Source organism: Syngnathus floridae, chromosome 18 (genome assembly GCF_059516105.1).
Source record: "Syngnathus floridae isolate MCC-2025c chromosome 18, RoL_Sflo_1.0, whole genome shotgun sequence".
In the NCBI taxonomy this organism is placed as follows: Eukaryota; Metazoa; Chordata; class Actinopteri; order Syngnathiformes; family Syngnathidae; genus Syngnathus; species Syngnathus floridae.
Window position 1 is genome coordinate 4361705 of NC_142430.1, and position 17324 is coordinate 4379028.

General features: G+C 45.8%; 2 protein-coding genes and 1 long non-coding RNA gene across 4 annotated transcripts; 2 read left to right on the top strand and 1 right to left on the bottom strand.

Annotated features, from left to right (window-relative positions):
* Positions 1–29: 29 nt before the first annotated feature.
* LOC148382335 (G protein-coupled receptor 26-like) lies at positions 30–6495 on the top strand. Its single transcript, XM_088360283.1, has 4 exons — positions 30–172; positions 3275–4286; positions 4604–4717; positions 4785–6495. Exons 2-4 carry the CDS (start codon positions 3613–3615, stop codon positions 5014–5016), a joined length of 1020 nt encoding a protein of 339 aa, XP_088216409.1. The 5' UTR covers positions 30–172; positions 3275–3612; the 3' UTR covers positions 5017–6495.
* A 280-nt stretch (positions 6496–6775) lies between these two features.
* On the bottom strand, positions 6776–15115 carry cpxm2 (carboxypeptidase X (M14 family), member 2). 2 transcript variants are annotated; one of them, XM_088360275.1, is made up of 15 exons: positions 14573–15111; positions 14290–14469; positions 13263–13361; positions 12171–12280; positions 11855–11994; positions 10685–10769; positions 10146–10296; positions 9986–10074; positions 9349–9472; positions 9085–9281; positions 8765–8944; positions 8007–8304; positions 7739–7878; positions 7515–7614; positions 6776–7448 (listed from the first exon to the last, which is right to left on the bottom strand). In XM_088360275.1, exons 2-15 carry the CDS (start codon positions 14417–14419, stop codon positions 7189–7191), a joined length of 2103 nt encoding a protein of 700 aa, XP_088216401.1. In that variant the 5' UTR covers positions 14420–14469; positions 14573–15111; the 3' UTR covers positions 6776–7188. The 2 variants fall into 2 exon arrangements, with proteins under 2 accessions (XP_088216401.1, XP_088216400.1); XM_088360274.1 differs by having other exon boundaries at positions 14290–15115.
* On the top strand, positions 8702–13212 carry LOC148382337 (uncharacterized). The gene is made up of 3 exons (XR_015854060.1): positions 8702–9297; positions 12165–12284; positions 12637–13212. It is a non-coding gene; the product is annotated as an uncharacterized LOC148382337 (long non-coding RNA).
* Positions 15116–17324: the final 2209 nt, after the last annotated feature.

Below are 17324 nucleotides of genomic sequence, written 5' to 3' on the forward strand. Positions count from 1 at the left end.
TGCTTTGGTTGCTTTGATGCTTTGCAAAGTTTCATACAGGCTCAAATGGATGGACCGGAGCATAAAGTTGATAAGGGGAAGGGCGACTTATTCAGTGATGCAACTGATCAGAGACGCAGACGGTCAGTTGTTGTAGCTGAGATGTCCCATGTCCAATTACACCTTTAAAGAAGTAAGGAGACACACATAATTGTCTTTGTATTTGTTTTGTTTGTATTTGAAACACTGACAACATCTTCATGGTTGTGACTGCTGTTTGTTTTCTTGTTTAGAACTATATAGTAGAGTCTTACAATGTTTAAACCTGGCAAACGTATGACAGAATGTTTTTCAAAAGAATAATGGGGGGGATACATTTTTGAATAAGAAAAAACGTTTTCTTAGGTCCATTATATTTTAAAAATTTTGAAAAATGTTTTTGTTTAATCACCCACTAAAATGTAACATAATAAAAAAAGAAAAGTGTAGATGATCTAATATTAATTCTCATATTTTTGTGTCACTAGCTAACAAAATAGAAATGAAACATCACAGCTGTACTGTCATTTCATTTTAGAGTAGTGTAAAAATATTATATACTGTATTGCCACCAAGCCTTTTATTGCAGGAATTAAAAATATATGTAAATGTAATGTAATGTAATGTAATGTAATTAATATAATTAATATAATTAATATAATTAATATAATTAATATAATATAATATAATATAATATAATATAATATAAGCCATGCTCTGGGGCAAAAATACACTTCCACGTAAGGCACTGAACCGAAACCCTGCACTTTGAGGGTTGGCGGAGGTTTTGAATTGCTCTCTCTCCCCCTTGTGGTTTAACTCTGAAGCACATGCTTAAACAAGTAATATCAATATATAATGAATATATACTAATGAATAATATATAATAAATATTTTTGTAACAAAAGTATATTGTTAAATAGTATAATATCAATATAATATTAATTAATTATTAGTATAACTAAAAGTATAATATTAAATACAAATATTACTGGTTTATGCATGTGCTTCAGACTTTAAACCAAAAATATCAATATATAATGAATACATACTAATGAATACTATGCAATAAATATATTTGTAATAAAATTGTAACATCGAATAGTATAATATTAATATAATATCAATTAATTGTCAGTATAATTAAAAACTATGTCAAATACAACGATTACTGGTTTAAGCATGTGCTTCAGACTTAAACCACGAGAGGGCGACAGAGCAATTCAAAACCTCCGCCAACCCGCAAATTGCAGGGTTTCGGTTCAGCACCTTACGTGGATGTTTATTTTTGCCCCGCAGCATGGCTATGCTATATTATATTATTTTATATTATATTATATTCTATTATTATATATCCATCATTTTCTGTACTGCTTGTATTATACTATATTATATTATATTAATAGAAAAATCATGAAATTATTATTATTACATTTATTATTATTAGTAGTATTTCTTTAATATTTAATTGTATATTTCGTGTCAAATATATTTATTATGTGTCTATATGAATGGTTTAAGCATGTGCCTCAGCCTTTAACCGCAGGAGGGCGACAGAGCAATTCAAAACGTCCGCCAACCATCAATTACAAGGTTTCATGTTTACAGTGTCTTAAGTGTATGTGTACTTTTGCCCCACAGCATGGCTATGTATATTATGGCCGGAATACGGCCCTGTGTACGATACAGGAGGACCCTGGAAGCCAAGGCGCGCTTACATTCAATTATTTTACTAATGTATGTTTTCATAAAGTGTAGTCTTGTAGAATGGGTGCTTATTTCATCGTTCATCTTTTCAGTGACATTTAGAAAGCAAAGGATTCCCATGTCAAGACAGTACACTCCCACAGGCTTGTTAGTTCTTATAAATGACTCATGGCAGTGTCAATGTTTTCACTCTATTTGCTAGTCCCCCCCCTAAAAACTGCCAGACATTTTACACACCTTTCAGATAGAGCTTTCCTAAACATCTTCTAGGTTGGAGTTCTTGGAAAGGAACCTGTGTGCAAAAGGTGAGCGCAGCCTGCGGCTCACGCTCATCTCGTAGGCGTAGGCCCGTCAGTCGGTGGCAAATCAAGTGTGGGATGGGAAGCGGCAGCCCGTTTGCTGTCGCAGCGAAAAGGAAGAGCGCTGCGGGCCTTCTCGCACACTGTCAAATCCTGTGCGTGTTCACTCTTCTGACAGGAGGCATCACGATCAAACAGCCGACCTGTAGCACTAAAACACACATAAAGGGAGAATAGCATCAGGAACTTTTTTTTTTAAACTAATCTATGACCTCCACCCAAAGTTGAGTCTGAATAAGAATAGTCGTTCTCTAGTTTGCTGAATCGGCTTACTAATGAGGACAAGGAACATGCTTGTACATGGAGCTTATTATCAAGGATAAACTAAATGCAACAATGACTTCCCATCCACGCTCATGCAATTGTGGAGTAGTACAAGAGTAACTCTCCACCCATCCACCCACTCATGCTCACTCCACCCATCCTGATTCCCTGCATCCTCGCTGTCACGTGCAGAGGCCCATGCTTTTGAACAGGAAAGACCACCGTATACTGGTGACAGATGTGTGTGTGTGTGTGTGTGTGTGTGGGGGGGGGGGGGAGATTGGTGGGCGTTGTTGCAAAGTGCGGTGGCGTCATCCGTGAAATCCCTGGAGGGAAAAGCAAGTTGTCCTAACGACTTAACGGAGCTGATGTGATTAGCATATCGGGAGTCCTGAGAGACCAAACATGGGATGCAAGCGTCCACTTGGGTTGAAATGCATGAAGTGAGAGATGCTGTATGGACCAGTAGCGTGACAAAATTTCACGCAGATGAGAGCAAGTCCTTGTGGCAGACAAATCAGAGCAGAAAAAGGCTTCGGGCTGTTTCTGTGCCACTCCCATGTGTGTGTTATACTGCTCCAAGTGGCTAATTCATGCATGTATATCAGGAGCAGAAAAATAGCCATTGAATTGAAGCACAAACTGTATTATTGTCTTTTTTTAGGTTTTCATTTATGCTACAAATGTTTATTTGTTTTTGTACTTTACTGTTGCATAGATTTTATGCAATATTCCACTTTACTGTTGCATAGATTTTATGCAATATCCCATTTTGCTTACATTGTCATTTAAAATGTTATATAAATTGATTTTGACTGAAGGGGAAATTCAACAATAATTGTACAATCAGTAAATGGAGGACCCAAACTCATAAAGTCTGTTGCATTATATATATTTAGCAAACTGAGTCTGTGCCTTTCTTGCAGGCATGTGCCCTAAGAGCGCATCTGTGTCTGAGGGTCTTGGCTGAAGTAAGCCCACACACTGCTCGGCGTGTGCGGAGGGGGTGATACCTCCAGAAGCGCATCACATGTAGGACGACAAAAGCCCTCCACTGGACGCAGTGTTTGGTTGACACCCCACCCGTCAAAAAAAAAAAAAAAAATAGTAGGGAAGCCTTCTCTCGCTCGTCTTTGAAGCAATGTAGTGGAAAGGAGAACAGGGGGATCTCCGAGCGCCCGGAGAAGGGTGGGGGGTGGCCGCTCGAGGAGCATCGCCACACGGACATGAGCGCCCGAAAAGTGTCTCTTTTTGCCATTTGAGGATGGACCCCGCGGAGGCGTTGGTGTTCTCCTTGGTGCTGGTCATCATCGTGGTGTCGTTGCTGTCCAACGCGCTGGTGCTGATCTGCTTCGCGTACAGCCCCGAGATCCGCAAGCAGGCTCCGGGGCTCTTCAACCTCAACCTGACCTTATGCAACCTGTTGCTCACCGTGGCCAACATGCCGCTGACGCTGGCCGCCCTGGCGAGCCGCGCGCAGCCCGGCGGCGACGCCTTGTGCCAGGCGGCCGGCTTCCTGGAGACCTTTCTGTCCACCAACTCCATGCTGAGCATGGCGGCGCTCAGCATCGACCGCTGGGTCGCGGTTGTCTTCCCGCTCCGCTACCACTCCAAGATGCGCCACCGGGACGCCGCCCTGGTTTTGGGCTACACTTGGGCGCACTCCATCAGCTTTTCCACGGCCGCCACTTGCCTCTCGGCGCTGGGCTACCACCGCCTTTACGCCGCCTGCACGCTGGCCGCGCCGCGGGAGCGGGCGAGCGGACGCACGCAGTTCGTCGTCTTCACGGTCCTCTTCCACGCGTTCAGCTTCCTGCTGTCCTTCATCGTGCTGTGCGTCACTTACCTCAAAGTGCTCAAAGTGGCCCGCTTTCACTGCAGGAGGATCGACGTCATCACCATGCAAACTCTGGTGCTACTCGTCGACATTCACCCCAGGTGAGAGTAAAAAAAAAGTACTTAATCTTGTAAGTCGTTACTTTTTAACCACCACTAAGGAACTTAGAAATAATGTGGATTCCTCTTTTATGTTACCTACGCCAAGGAAGTTCATTTATGCCACTCTGTGGTGTTCCATCATGAAAATAATGCTGACTGTCCTGTTTGTTACCTCCACCATTGTTCTATTTTATTCTCTATCAAGGAGTTTCCACTACTGCAGAAATTCTAAGATGGATCAATATTAATTCACACAACTAATGCCTACATTAAAAAATGACAGAAATGGTGTCTTTTGGATTTTTCTTATTTTCTAGTGTTCGACAACGTTGCCTGGAGGAGCAGAGGCGGCGGAGGCAGCGAGCCACCAAGAAGATCAGCACCTTCATCGGCACCTTCATGCTCTGCTTCGCTCCTTACGTCATCACAAGGTGAGTCACAACGCTTCTGGGAGAGAATCCCAGGATCTCAGGATTGTCTTGCCCCTCCCGCCTGCAGGATCGTGGAGTTGTTCCCGGCGGTCCCCATCAGCCCCCACTGGGGCACGGTGTCCAAGTGCTTGGCGTACAGCAAGGCAGCGTGTGACCCCTTTGTGTATTCGCTGCTGCGCTACCAGTACCGCAAAACCTGCAGCGACATCGTGGACCGGCTGCTTAAACGCCACCGCTCCTCAAACGAGTCGAGGCCGAGCCCAGAGGGTCGAGGTCTCAGTTTACCCCGGGCGGAGTGACGACGAGGAACTGCCGTGGACTACGTGCACGAGCGTCTGGTGGAGTCAAGGGTAGCTATACTGGATCTTCCAGCGCGTGACTTAAGTGAATTATTTATCGAAGAGTGATACGTAGCACTGAACGTTCCCGATCAAGTGATTTGATCGTACTCAAGTGCATCTTAATCCGGATGATTTCAGCTACAAGGACTTTTATTACTCTACAAGTGGATGGAAAGTCACAATTGTGTTTATTTTATGCTTCCACTGATTGTACTTTGTGACCCATTTTTGCCCCACATTTACCCCAACCCCCCCAATACAAGAACGATTTTCGTCGATGTATGTAACCCAACACAATAGCAAAACAATTAAAATAACTAAACGGCACTTCCGGGGCAAAGGGGCACGTGGCTGTCCCTTAGGGTCACATAAGTAGCCTGAAAATAGTCAGTGGTGATGGGATACTGTGATTTCCTAGGAATGTTGTAGACGTGAAAAGAGAGATTTCTAGAAATACAGTGTTGCATATTGATATTTACTTGTTCCTAATTATTGCTGATAATTATCGAGAAATCATGATCGGTGTCTTTGCATAGATGATAGCAAAGGTAGCAAATGTGTTATTTCTGAAGTGTCAGTCAAACTGGTAGGCCTCAACTCAGTCTGGTCGATATAGTGAGGGAGAATTAAAAAAAAAAACAAAGTTGTGCAGTTTAATACGATAGTGATGGTCATTTTCGCACCTGCTTGTGCACGGGCGTAATCTTTATCACCATTAACATCGATCAATAATACTTAAGCAGATTGGTGCGGACGCCGAGTCGTGGGTTGTGTTGTAGCGACACAGGCGCGATCTGCCGCTAATTGGATGACAAATGTGCAGTGTTTCAAAGCACAACCACGATTAGACTTTTACAGCCACACACAAGCGCCCAACGCTTGTATTTACTTAGTAGACAAATCTCGACTCGTTGTTGTCTGGATGTATGATTCGATGTCACAGAGCATGCTAGCTAAACATCTTTAGCGTTAGCAACTATTTGTGTGGCGTACTGTACTGTTGGACACACCAAGACAAATAATGCCTTAAATGCTGTAATTTGGGTCACATGGACTATTTTCCAAACAAATACACAACTATAGGAAGAGATAACTGTTGCCTTATTACACGTGTGTGTCTGATGTGTGTTTTTGTGTGGCTGCTGATGCTTTACATGGACAACAATAGTTATTAACCTCATGATTGGTGGTTGTTTTGAAATTTTTGCTCTGATTTGATAGAAAGTACATTGTACCGTGACGGGATTTAAATGCAAATGAGCTCTGGTGGTAGGACCTCTTTTTTTTTTTTTGTGTGGTCAGTTTAAAGTATCACATGCTAGATGCTAATGATGCGGTATTGATGAGGACAATTACCGCAATTGTAACGGGAGCGGAGAACATAATGGCGGGTTCAGATTTTGTGACCTCCGTGATTAAAGTGTCGACACAATAGCGGCTGATGCTGTTGTCATTAATTCGATGCAAGCAAATGTGCGCACATTTGAGATAAAAATAAAAAATTGACCACCCTTTGGTATGGGCGCCAATGTCTGGGCCGTATGTGCATTCGCACCTCGAGAAGGGGCCGAGTTGATAAACACACAGCTTGGTGGGTCCGAAGTGACATCCTGTGAAGTGGACACCTTGGCAGGAAAATGTTGTCATTGTGCACGGACCGTTTTGACAACCTTTATAGAAATAGTCAGAAATTTGGGGAGGGAAATGAAAATCTCAATTGGAGTAACTGGACTTTATTTCATGGGAGGCAATGCGTGTATGCGTTGCGTTGCCTCTGTGGTGGTTTACATAATTTAACAGGTCCTGTATGTACATACATGAGATTAGATGCTTTTATTATTTACACAAAAATCATTTTTGGGGATGATTATTTCACTGTTGCCCCGCTACATGCCGGTTTATTATTTGTATCTTGCTGTTAATTTTCAGTAGCCTGTCTATGGCGTTTTCTATAATAAGTTAGCATAAGCTAGCGGACTTTTGGTCGATGCATTCAAATGGTTGTGGGGGGGTCATTGTAATATGTGGATCCACCTTTGAGTCTTATTTTCAACATTTTCCATCTTGGAGATCCCCACAGTCATCATTAGGTGACAATCCTCAGAGTTCTTCCCCACTTTCACGCTGCCATTAAATTCCCGGGCGTCTGTCACCGGAGCGGCGGGCTTGTAGCGGCCTAACAGGCGCTTTACCACCGCCTTGCTTGTTGAATCGTTCCATGATCTCCCGGATGCGTGACAAGTTGGTGCGGCCCAGCGTGAAGTCGCAGTGGGTGGCCCCCATCTCGTAACCCACTTCGCATTTCTTGCTCACCATGCTGTAGCCCTCAGCCCTCGCCGTCACTCGGTATTCGCCCGGGTTCAGCAGGCGCCAGTAGTCCCCGTCGGCAGCTGGTACGTACATGCACAAATTGAAAGCCACTCTGATTTGTGGTTCCCCCATGACAGATTGTGTACCTGTACGAATGTCGTGGCTGATGCCGTCCACGGCGATGGTAGCGTTGGCTATTCCGTTGCCTTGCAGGTCCCTCACTATGCCTTTAATCCCACGATGCACCTGTGGATGCATCAACAAGCGACAGCGTTCATACAAGCTAACCAAACCCTTAAATTACCTCAGTCAAGTGTGTCTGTGTTATTTTTTGCTGTGCGTGGGCTTTTTATGTGCATGTGTGTTTTGCCTGTTCCATGAAGACAAGAAGAGACTCGCGATTGTTCTCCCACTCCTCTGGCAGCTCGCTCTCGTGAGGGAATTTGTCGCAGCCCACGTACATCGACAGCTCAAAACAGTTAGTGTGCAGGTAGCTGAAGTCGTTCATGCCTGCCAACACGCCACACACACACTCGTAATGGTGTCATGCTTATATGGATAAAAAATATTGGGACACTTCTAGTGAAAAATAAATGACATCAGCATCCGTCCCAATACTTTTGACTGTGTCAACTAACTGCCTGCCGCTGTATGCCAGGACGCCCCGTTGATGGTCCCGTCTTCTTTGGCGAAGTCCTCCCTGTGGCACACCCTCCGATTGGCGGCCGTCATGAGGCGGTGGGTGGAGGCGTAGGCAAAGGACAGCCAGCGGAACACGTGGTCATCTGGCGTGGGAGTGGGCTCCCGGGTCACGCCCTGCGAGCGGGTCTTGTCGTATGGGAAGGTCACTACCAGCTCGCCCCCCTGGAGGTTGCCACCCAGCACAAAAGGGATCTTCTCCATCCAGGTGATTAAAGCGCGGGTCTCCACGGCAACCTGCAGCAGGATTTAAATGGAGGCTTTTGAAAATCAAACATTATTAATTTGATTACTAAGCAGCCTTCTGATAGCGGTGCAGCGGTCCTGATGCTGGTAGCACCTCAGCATCTATTTTGGAACCCCCCAGTGTGTGACTCACACCAGCCCACGTCACAACACCGCCGATGAGCTTTTTATAGACACTCGGATTCTATTTCCGCTTGTCACTATCAGACGGCGGCGCTTCCGCTTCTCCCGAAATAGCCGCCGCTTCTACGCCCACGTGCTGCTTTTTTTTTTCTTTTTCTTCTCAATCCTTTCCAGGCATGGCAGCCCCTTGCTGTGGGATTTGCCAGACTGTGGGTGGTAGTGTGGAGTGGGGGGGTGGGGGATTTTTGAGTCATAAAGTATGTGTGAATGCTCTTCAGCAAATTAAACCACAATAAATAAAACAAGACGGAAGTAAAGGCGAACTAACCGAAGCGTTCTTGGACTGGTACCAGTCGGGAACGGAGACATAGTGGTTGGCCATCCGGCGTGGGATCCACTTTTTGGCCTCGGCCTCCCACAATATGGAGTTGAGGTCGGGGAAATTGTGGTGGATGTCGATGCCGTCGTTGCTCCACCGGCCCAGAGACCAGCCGCTGAGCTCGGATCCCTGCGTGGCACCGGGAAGACATGTTTGATTGTATTTACCCAAATGATCTTATTTTGGTTCTGTTGCAGCTTTTAATCCCATTTGCTGGATGAAAGGTGACACGTTGCAGGCGTCCTCTGGCGCATCCGCAGCCCACCTACCACTTGAAAGGCTTTCTCGTACCCATCGGGGTTGACGGACGGCAGCAGGTGGATGCGGGTCTCGTCCACCAGGTGTCGGATCCGCTGGTTGCCCGCTAGATACTCCAGGCACATGAACTGCATCAGCAAGAGGAGCAGCTCACGACCCAGCACCTCGTTGCCGTGGGAACCGGCTGTGTAGCGGAACTCGGGTTCACCTGGACGCCAAAACAAGTAAGTCTGAGCTCCTGCTGAATAAGAAGCATTTTGTGCAAACACACTCACCCACTTCGTGCTCCCCTGGGTTGTCGGAAATCTCGATGGCGTACATCTTGAGGCCGCCGTGGCTTTTGCCGATGTTGTAGATGCGAGTGATGTTGGGGCACATTTCGTTGACCACCTTCATCAACTGGACAAAAACAAACTTGCTGTCATGTCACTGTAAAACCCTATTGTGATTTCGAATAACATGTTAAGCTAATTTTTGCTGACCCCGACCACCATTTAATTTTCTCGCCTTCGTCTTGAAGCACTAAATCCATATTCTCATTCTGCCTCTTCAGCAATTTCTCCTCATTTGACTCTAATCCTAACTCAGGCGTGGGGGTGTTCACTAACAATAGCCATATTCAATGCATTATATAAAAGCGGCAAGGTTGAAGGCGAGGCGCGCTATCAGCTAGCTGCGCCCTCAAAAGAAATGTCAAAGGGGTTGGCCGGGGAGGAGGAGGAGGTGAAAAGCCTCTGGGGGTTTAAAAATAGCACCTCCTTTCTTTTGCCAGGGCCTCCCCTTGAAGCCACAGAGCCAAGAAGGACGCGGTCCATTTAGCTGACTTTGATGGCCACGCTGGAGCGTTTCAGGGAGCCACATCAAAAAAAAAAAAAAAAACAGTCGCGATGTGCGTACAACCAGACGACTGACCTGCCTCATTTCCTTGTAACTGTGAAGCATGAAGTCCAGCTCGTCAGTCGTTATGACCTCGTTGCGCCGGTGGTAGTAATTATTCGGGTCTGTGGGGTAAAAAAAACAACAACAACAACATTCATAATCTACCTAGCGACATATGATGATCTCGGCTCACCTGGCAAAGGGCATCCGAGGATCTCGGCCCTCATGCAGATGCTGCCTTTGTTGAACCAGGACTGAGGATTGACCCGGATATAGCGAGCCACCAAGGGAGTGGGAAAAATGTTGCGCACCGGGATCTCCTTTTCTCTGTTTCCTCTGAAGATCTACTGAGGCAAACGAGATGCTGAGTCAGGACTCATTGGGCACGTTAGAAATCAGCAGTGGGGAGTCAACATGGCCGCTCGCACACAGCCCTCGTTGAATGTCATCAAACCTTCGGAGGTTTACTGGACCAAAGTTTGGAGCGCCCGCCCCCGCGGCACCTTTTGGTATTTACAAAGACAAATGGCGGCGTTTGGCATTTGGCACAAAAAGACGAGTGGGTGGCTTGTGGCGGGGGGTAAGGTGGGGGCTTAATCAGGCCACAGAATAACCACTTAATCACATTTATAGGATCAATAATTCAAGTCGATGGTTGCGAGATCTGAGATGAGCTTGGAGGGTCGTTTGTGTTTAGCGTTAACGCTAAGACCAACAAAGCACGCTCCTCACCATGTCGTCGGAGCCGTTCTTCACCGTCACCCAGGCGTGACTGTCGTTGCTCACCATGACCTTGTAGGAGGTCACCCAGTCGCTCCTTTTTGACAACACAAAAACATTTACAGACTAATTTTGCTTTTCATTGGACAGACATGGTTTTTTTGGGCTAACCTAGAAAACAAATGAGCTTTTCCTGTCATTGGTCAATGTTTTTTTCATTGACTGCTGAGTAGAGTGACAAACTACCAAATGAAGTTGAATGGGATACTTTAAAGTAGTTTAAAAGTTTAGTCCCAAAACCTTGACAAATTCAGAGCACAGCGATTTGGAGTCTGACAGTAAAGTAGGCCAAAGATGTCCCGTCATGTCTCGGTATGCTGCGACGAGCACGCTAGCTGTAGGTCGACAGAGATTCCTGCTCTCCTTGATAAAGACATAAGCGCTCGGCCGGTCCCGCCTCGGAGGAATTCCCGGCTTGGCTAATTAAGGCGGCGTTGTGGAGACAAGACACGAGAGCGAGGCCGGCTACGCGGACCACAAAGCTAATTGCGAGAGATTCTGTCTCAGGCATCACGGATGGTGCAAACAGCAGAACACAAAGCACCTCCCTTTTTTTTTTCTTTTTTTTTTTTTCTCAAAAGTAAGAGCCTCAAGACATCAATGTGTGTATTTCCAATTAAGAAGATTGGAACGTGTCAAATACAATTACATAGCAAACGTCAGGAGGGGGTGGGGGTGTATGCAATTGTTGATGAGGCGGCAGAACAATGGCGGTAAAAGTTGTGCTGCTGCTGTGCATTTGTCTTTGCTGTGATATTGCAGGCGGCACCGTTCCGGTTCATCTGACAAATATCCCGCGAGATTGTTGCCGCCTGTGTCACGGTAGTGACGGCACGCAGAGGCCCGGTGGCTGGGAGCCTCTGCAGCTGCCATGTAGGACTATCACCAGGCCGCTCCATTAGGTACACTTGTGTTGTGGAACCCCAGCAGCATTTCTGTTTTTGTTTGGCGGCGTGCCGGGAGATTGTTAAAATACGAAATATGTGCCGTGGCTCAAAATGCAACGATGGGACATCTTTGACCCCTCCCGTGGTGATTCTCCTTCAAAGCAAACATGCGCTAGTGGACATTTTTTATCCTCGCCGCGTGACCATCTGCGCCTCGGCGTGCGTGCATACTCACGACCAGAGGGAGCTGCGGCCTTGTGTGATGACTCCAGTGAACTTTGTCAGCCTCCTGGCATCTACCTCCAGCCACTGCAGCGGGTCGTCCCTGCCGGCGCACCAAGCCCCGTCGTAGAGGTCGTCCTCGTAGAGGCCGGCCTGCGGGGGGAGGGTGGAGCTTTAGTCCAGATGGACGCCAAATTCCACCCAAGTTGATATACTAACATCTAGCAAAGGCGTGGTTAAAACGCATATTGTAGCCAAAATTTGTCTGGTAAGTTATGAAAGGAGGGGAAAAATGCTAAGTATGTCTCTGTAATTCAATTTAGCCTCACCTGAATGTTGAGACGACCTCTGTGCGCTCCCAGGCCGTAGCGTTTGGTGGTGGACGCGTGGAGCTGGAAGTCGTCGATCTTCAGCGTCTCCAGTCCCATGGGAGGGCACGCTGGGTAATGTGACAAACTATTAATTTAATTTAATTTAATTTAATTTAATTTAATTTAATTTAATTTAATTTAATTTAATTTAATTTAATTCAATTTTATTTTATTTTATTTTATTTTATTTTATTTTATTTTATTTTATTTTATTTTATTTTATTTATTTTATTTTATTTTATTTTATTTTTGTTCTTTATTGTCAGAAATAGCACAGCTATTTTTTTTGTCTGTGCCCAATAAATCGACTACATCAATAGTCAGGCATGGGTGAGGCAGTGTGTTGGATGCACTTCATTTGGAAAACTAGAGCCACAAAAAAAAAAAATGCTGCACATCATGAAGGAATGTTTTCATTTTGCAGCTGGAAGTGAAGTTTGGAGCGGACGTCGGCCATTAAGTGCTTGCAGAGGCGAAGGGAAATGTGAAAAGAAGTAAAAGATTGGACGCTCTTTTCGGCGGCATCATGCCGATGGAAGAGAGCGAGAGAGTTGCGGCCAATCGAACATTTTTTTTCCCCGCTTTTCCCGCTCAAGAATGATGTAACATCGACATGCGGCCAGACAAAGTCTTTTTTTTTTTTTGTAGGAGCACTGCGGATATGAATGTTTCGTGCGCCCTCATTTTTTACTTTACCACCCAATGAGACAATTTATGTTTTGCGTCATAGACCAAATTAAAAACCCCCAAAGTCAAAACTACTTGAAATTCCCTCCAAAACGTTTCCCATGGAAATCATCTCGGAACACATCTGAAGGACTAAAAGCAACACGTCACACATTGCATATAAAATCCACTTGGCTGTCGGATCGTAAGATATTAAGAGTCCTCTGAGCCGGCCCAGCTTTAAATCATTAACGTCATCTGCGTGCAACTCTTTGACAGAACCGCACGGGAATAAAACATCTGGTTGGAGGTTGCAGGCCTCACATGTCGTGTATTGGAGGGTGGGGGGGGGTCAAAAGTAACACGATGGACTCGATTCCTTACCGCCTTTGAATTGCGTGGGCTGTCCGTCTCCTTCCGAGCTTCCATTTGGGCTTTTTGGGTTGCTCTTCTTGTTCTCGGCTTTTTTATTGGCCGATTTGTCTAAGGGAAGAATGTGCAGATTGGCAAGTGAGCTGTTTTGCTTCTGTTTTCATGTTTGATTTGTGTTTAAAAAGCAGATGTCTGTCAAGCGGAGAGGAAAGACAATTAAAATGCTTTTGATGATTTAGTGACTGTGTTTTCGGCACCGACTTGACTCGTTTGACTCAACTGGGGTACGCTCCGATTCGTCATCCATCAAATACCCCGTGAGAGGCACGACTGGGCCTGGGAGTCACATTCCATTGAAGATGGAATGAGGGGGAACATTTTTCTTTTTTTTTTCTTTATTCAGCCAAACGTCAAGAGTGCACCCATGTGATAACAATCCGTCGCACATCTGAAAGTCTTTATCCTCCAATTCAGGCACGGAGGAACGCATCAGGTCACCATCGCATTCCCAGAACTTAAGCTCAGATCTCCTTTATGGACTTTTACAAGGTTAGATGGAAGAAGCAGACAGACAGGTGACACGTGAGGTCAGGTTGTGTGCGCAGCTGCTTTTCATTACCCGTCGACGGAACCGCTTCAAGTGCCGTGTGCTACTGTGTGTGCTACCAGATCTCATTTATTCAACTTTTTTTTTTTTTTGTCACAGCTTGCATTCATACGTTATAGCACGTTGCTATCGTTGGCATGTTTTGGAGGGAGAAAAGTCGACTTGGCAGAAATTGCACAGCGTTGATGGATGTACACGCAGTGGTGGACGTTGTTGTTGAGAACGTTTTCCCAGCACATCCATCATGTTGTCAATTGATTTAAGATGTCGGCTGAATTCCCAGAGGGCTCGGAAACTCAGCGCCAAACCCGAACTCTCTGTCTGACTTAATCAAGCGGCGTTAAGGACATGCTAGTGAACGCTTTTGTTGTCTGAATCTTGACTGAATCGATTTGTGAACTTCAAAAGCGAATCTTGAGTGTGGCTTTTTACCTGCCTGCCTGCCGTTGTCTCCTTTCCCTTTGGCCGCTTTCTTGCTGTATTGTTTGGGTGGCTCACGTCCGTCGGGCCCCTCGGGCATCTGGACTCGGGCGTACTGCTCCCTGGTTGACAGCTCCTGCATGTAGTAGTCCTGGTCTTCGCTGGTTGAAGCTTGGCTGAGGTCGGTCAGCCCTGCCAGGAATCCCAGCAGAGCCAGGAGGAAGAAGAGGTTGGGGTGCTGACCCGTCATGATACCACCCAAGTGGGGAGGGGTAACTCCAGTTAAAGGTCCTACTGGTGACTCCTTAGGAGCCTGCTGCCGCCGTGCTCCGCCACGTCGCGTCCCATCCAATGCTTTTTCAGAGTTCACAAAGTTCTCCAAGTCGCTGATGAGAGCGGCGGAGCCAGAGGGTCCATGGATGCCTCAGCCTGTGAAAAATGCAGAGAGGGAGGGAGAGGCGCAAAAGGGAAAGAGCTCTTGAGTTTGGACGCTGGCAGGTGACTCGAAAAGAAATCTTTTGTGTGTGTGTGTTTCTGCTTAGGCAGGCTGCACACACACTTGGAGTCTCTGAGAATTGTTCAAGATCCGCATTTCCTCTCCACCTCCTCCCACTCTGTCTGCTGGAAGCCTGGGAAAGTTGCCTCTCTCTTCTTTTGGGAAGTCCAGCACCTGATAAGCTGCAAAAAAAAAAAGTTTTGCATCCCTCCAAATTGTTCTGAAACTTTATCTGGACACACAGAGAATGTCCCGCCTCGGGCATTGAGGAGATTGCGAGAAGATCCACCGGCACAGCTTTTGACATTTCATCAAGCTGAGGCAAGACAAACTTGGCTGAGTCAAAAAAAAAAGCGTTCAACTCACTTGAAATTAAATGCACTGCTTCATTGCACATTACTGATGCGGAATGAATTGTAAAAGTAAAACAACGACCAAAAAAAAAAAAAAAAAAAATCAATCTTGAAGGAGAAGTTGATCAAACTCTGGAATCTTAAGTGGGTGGACTGGCACACTATCAAAGTCTCGCCCACTCCAAATGGGAAGGCCATCAAGTGGATCGGATCATTTTCCAAAAGATGCATCAAAGTGCAGCGAGGACATCCCACACAGCAAGTGATCACTTCCTGACTACTATCTGAGCCTCCATCAAAACATTCCGAGGAGTAACTTTCAGCATGGACGATCGTGTTCCAATTTCTTTTGCGATATCAAGTGAATATAAAAACTATGCCGAGAATCAAAAACAAAACACTTGAGATGATAGTCTAATAATGAACGCTGACTCATCACATACTCAAAAGGTTCTCTTGATGTGGACGGTGGAGCGAGCGCATGAAGAAATGAATTGGCCTGACTCCACACGAGCGATGAGAGTGTTTTATTTGCCGTGCACGCGTGGAATGTTAAATGAGTCGCCTCTGTGCTCAGCTTGAGGCTGAGAAGAACCACCAGGGTGGAAGAGTGATGGCTTCAGCTTCTTGCCTGCCATAATCTCTTAATAAGGCCTTGCTTCAATTCACTTTCATGGAATTTAGAGGAAAATAACCCCTGCGCCGTCGCTGCTTAATGACAAAAAAAAAAAGTCTGTCGGCAGATAAGCCAGACCCCCTTTTTCTTTCCGGTGAGGAATATAATGACAGCTTTGCTCTTCAAAGCGAATGTTTTAATCATATTTAATAAGCTAAAATACACAATACATCAAAAGCCGATCGGGTGTGTCGGATTGGACGGCTGCCGACGTCGCTAATGAATTCGGATGTTCGAGCGGGACTGACATGCTTTGTCTTGTCGGGCCAAATGTATGCTGACATATTTATGGCTGTTGAAGAAAGGCGCGTTACAACCTTGGAAGCGACGACTTTGACACGTGTGATCAAAGATGGATGGCGAATGACTGAATTGGAGGAATTAACTTTTTTTTTTTATAAGCTACTACTTCGGCATAGTTTGACCTCAATCTGTGCAAGTGGGGCGCCGGTGATCAGAGGCGGAGGTTAGAGGCCGGCGCGTTCAATCAGGGCAGTTGCTCTCCTGTCGCCATGGCAACCGTGAGAATCTCGGGTACCGCTCATGTTTTTTTTTTTTTTTTTTAAGGGATGCTCACACTTACAAGGACAAAACTATGTGTTTATTTATTCATTTCACACAAGACACATACACACCCAGAAATAATTTTAGACACTGTTGTTGCAGGTTGCTGCAGTAACAGCGTTACTTTGACTCGCCACACAACCGCCCACGTCCCCCCCCTCTTCCAACACCTGCTTTTGTAATCCCGTGTCCACATTGGCGACGTGTTCCATGCACTTGGACTGCAGTTCAAAAAGAAAGATGGGAGGGAAAAACAAAACAGATGTCAGATTCTAAACATGCACATGGATGCAGTGTTAAAGTCTGATTCCGTACATTCTGTTTCATACTAAAACAAGCAATGAATAAAGACTGCAGGAAGTCTTGTGCAAGTTTCGGCCAATTATTTAGTTTTCATGCGCTGCCAGCATTCCTCGCTTGCTTCATCATTGCGAGAGCTGCCTCATGAACATTCTGTTGTCTTTTTTTCCTGTAGATTGAACAGGGGTGTGTAAACTTTTGCACCGACTCACTCGGTGTATGTAATTCTGCCTCACGGCGACCTACAAGCCGAGTAATGAACAGGACGTCCTTTTTTTCCACAATGAATAAACGGATGGCTGTGATGTTGTCATGCAAACGGAGGCCCGCTGAGTGGTATTCACCTCAGGGTCCAACGTGATCTTTGCTCTGTTGTTCCGTCACCCTCCCACCAGTGCTCCAGTGGCATTTCAGAAGCTCGGCCTCTGCGTGCATCCAGCCTGGTGGCTCCAGAATCAAAGTTCCCTCCCCCGAGGTGAACTTTATTAATATTCCCAGCTCCCCCCCCCCCATACAAAGTCTCTGCTGACCTGACGCTCATGCAGCGTCTAATTCGGTCATTTACACAATCAATATTTTACATTAGGACAAAAGATGCTTGAATAACAATTGTGAGGTCCAAGGCATAAATGCAGTCCACGTTCAAATATGTGATAAT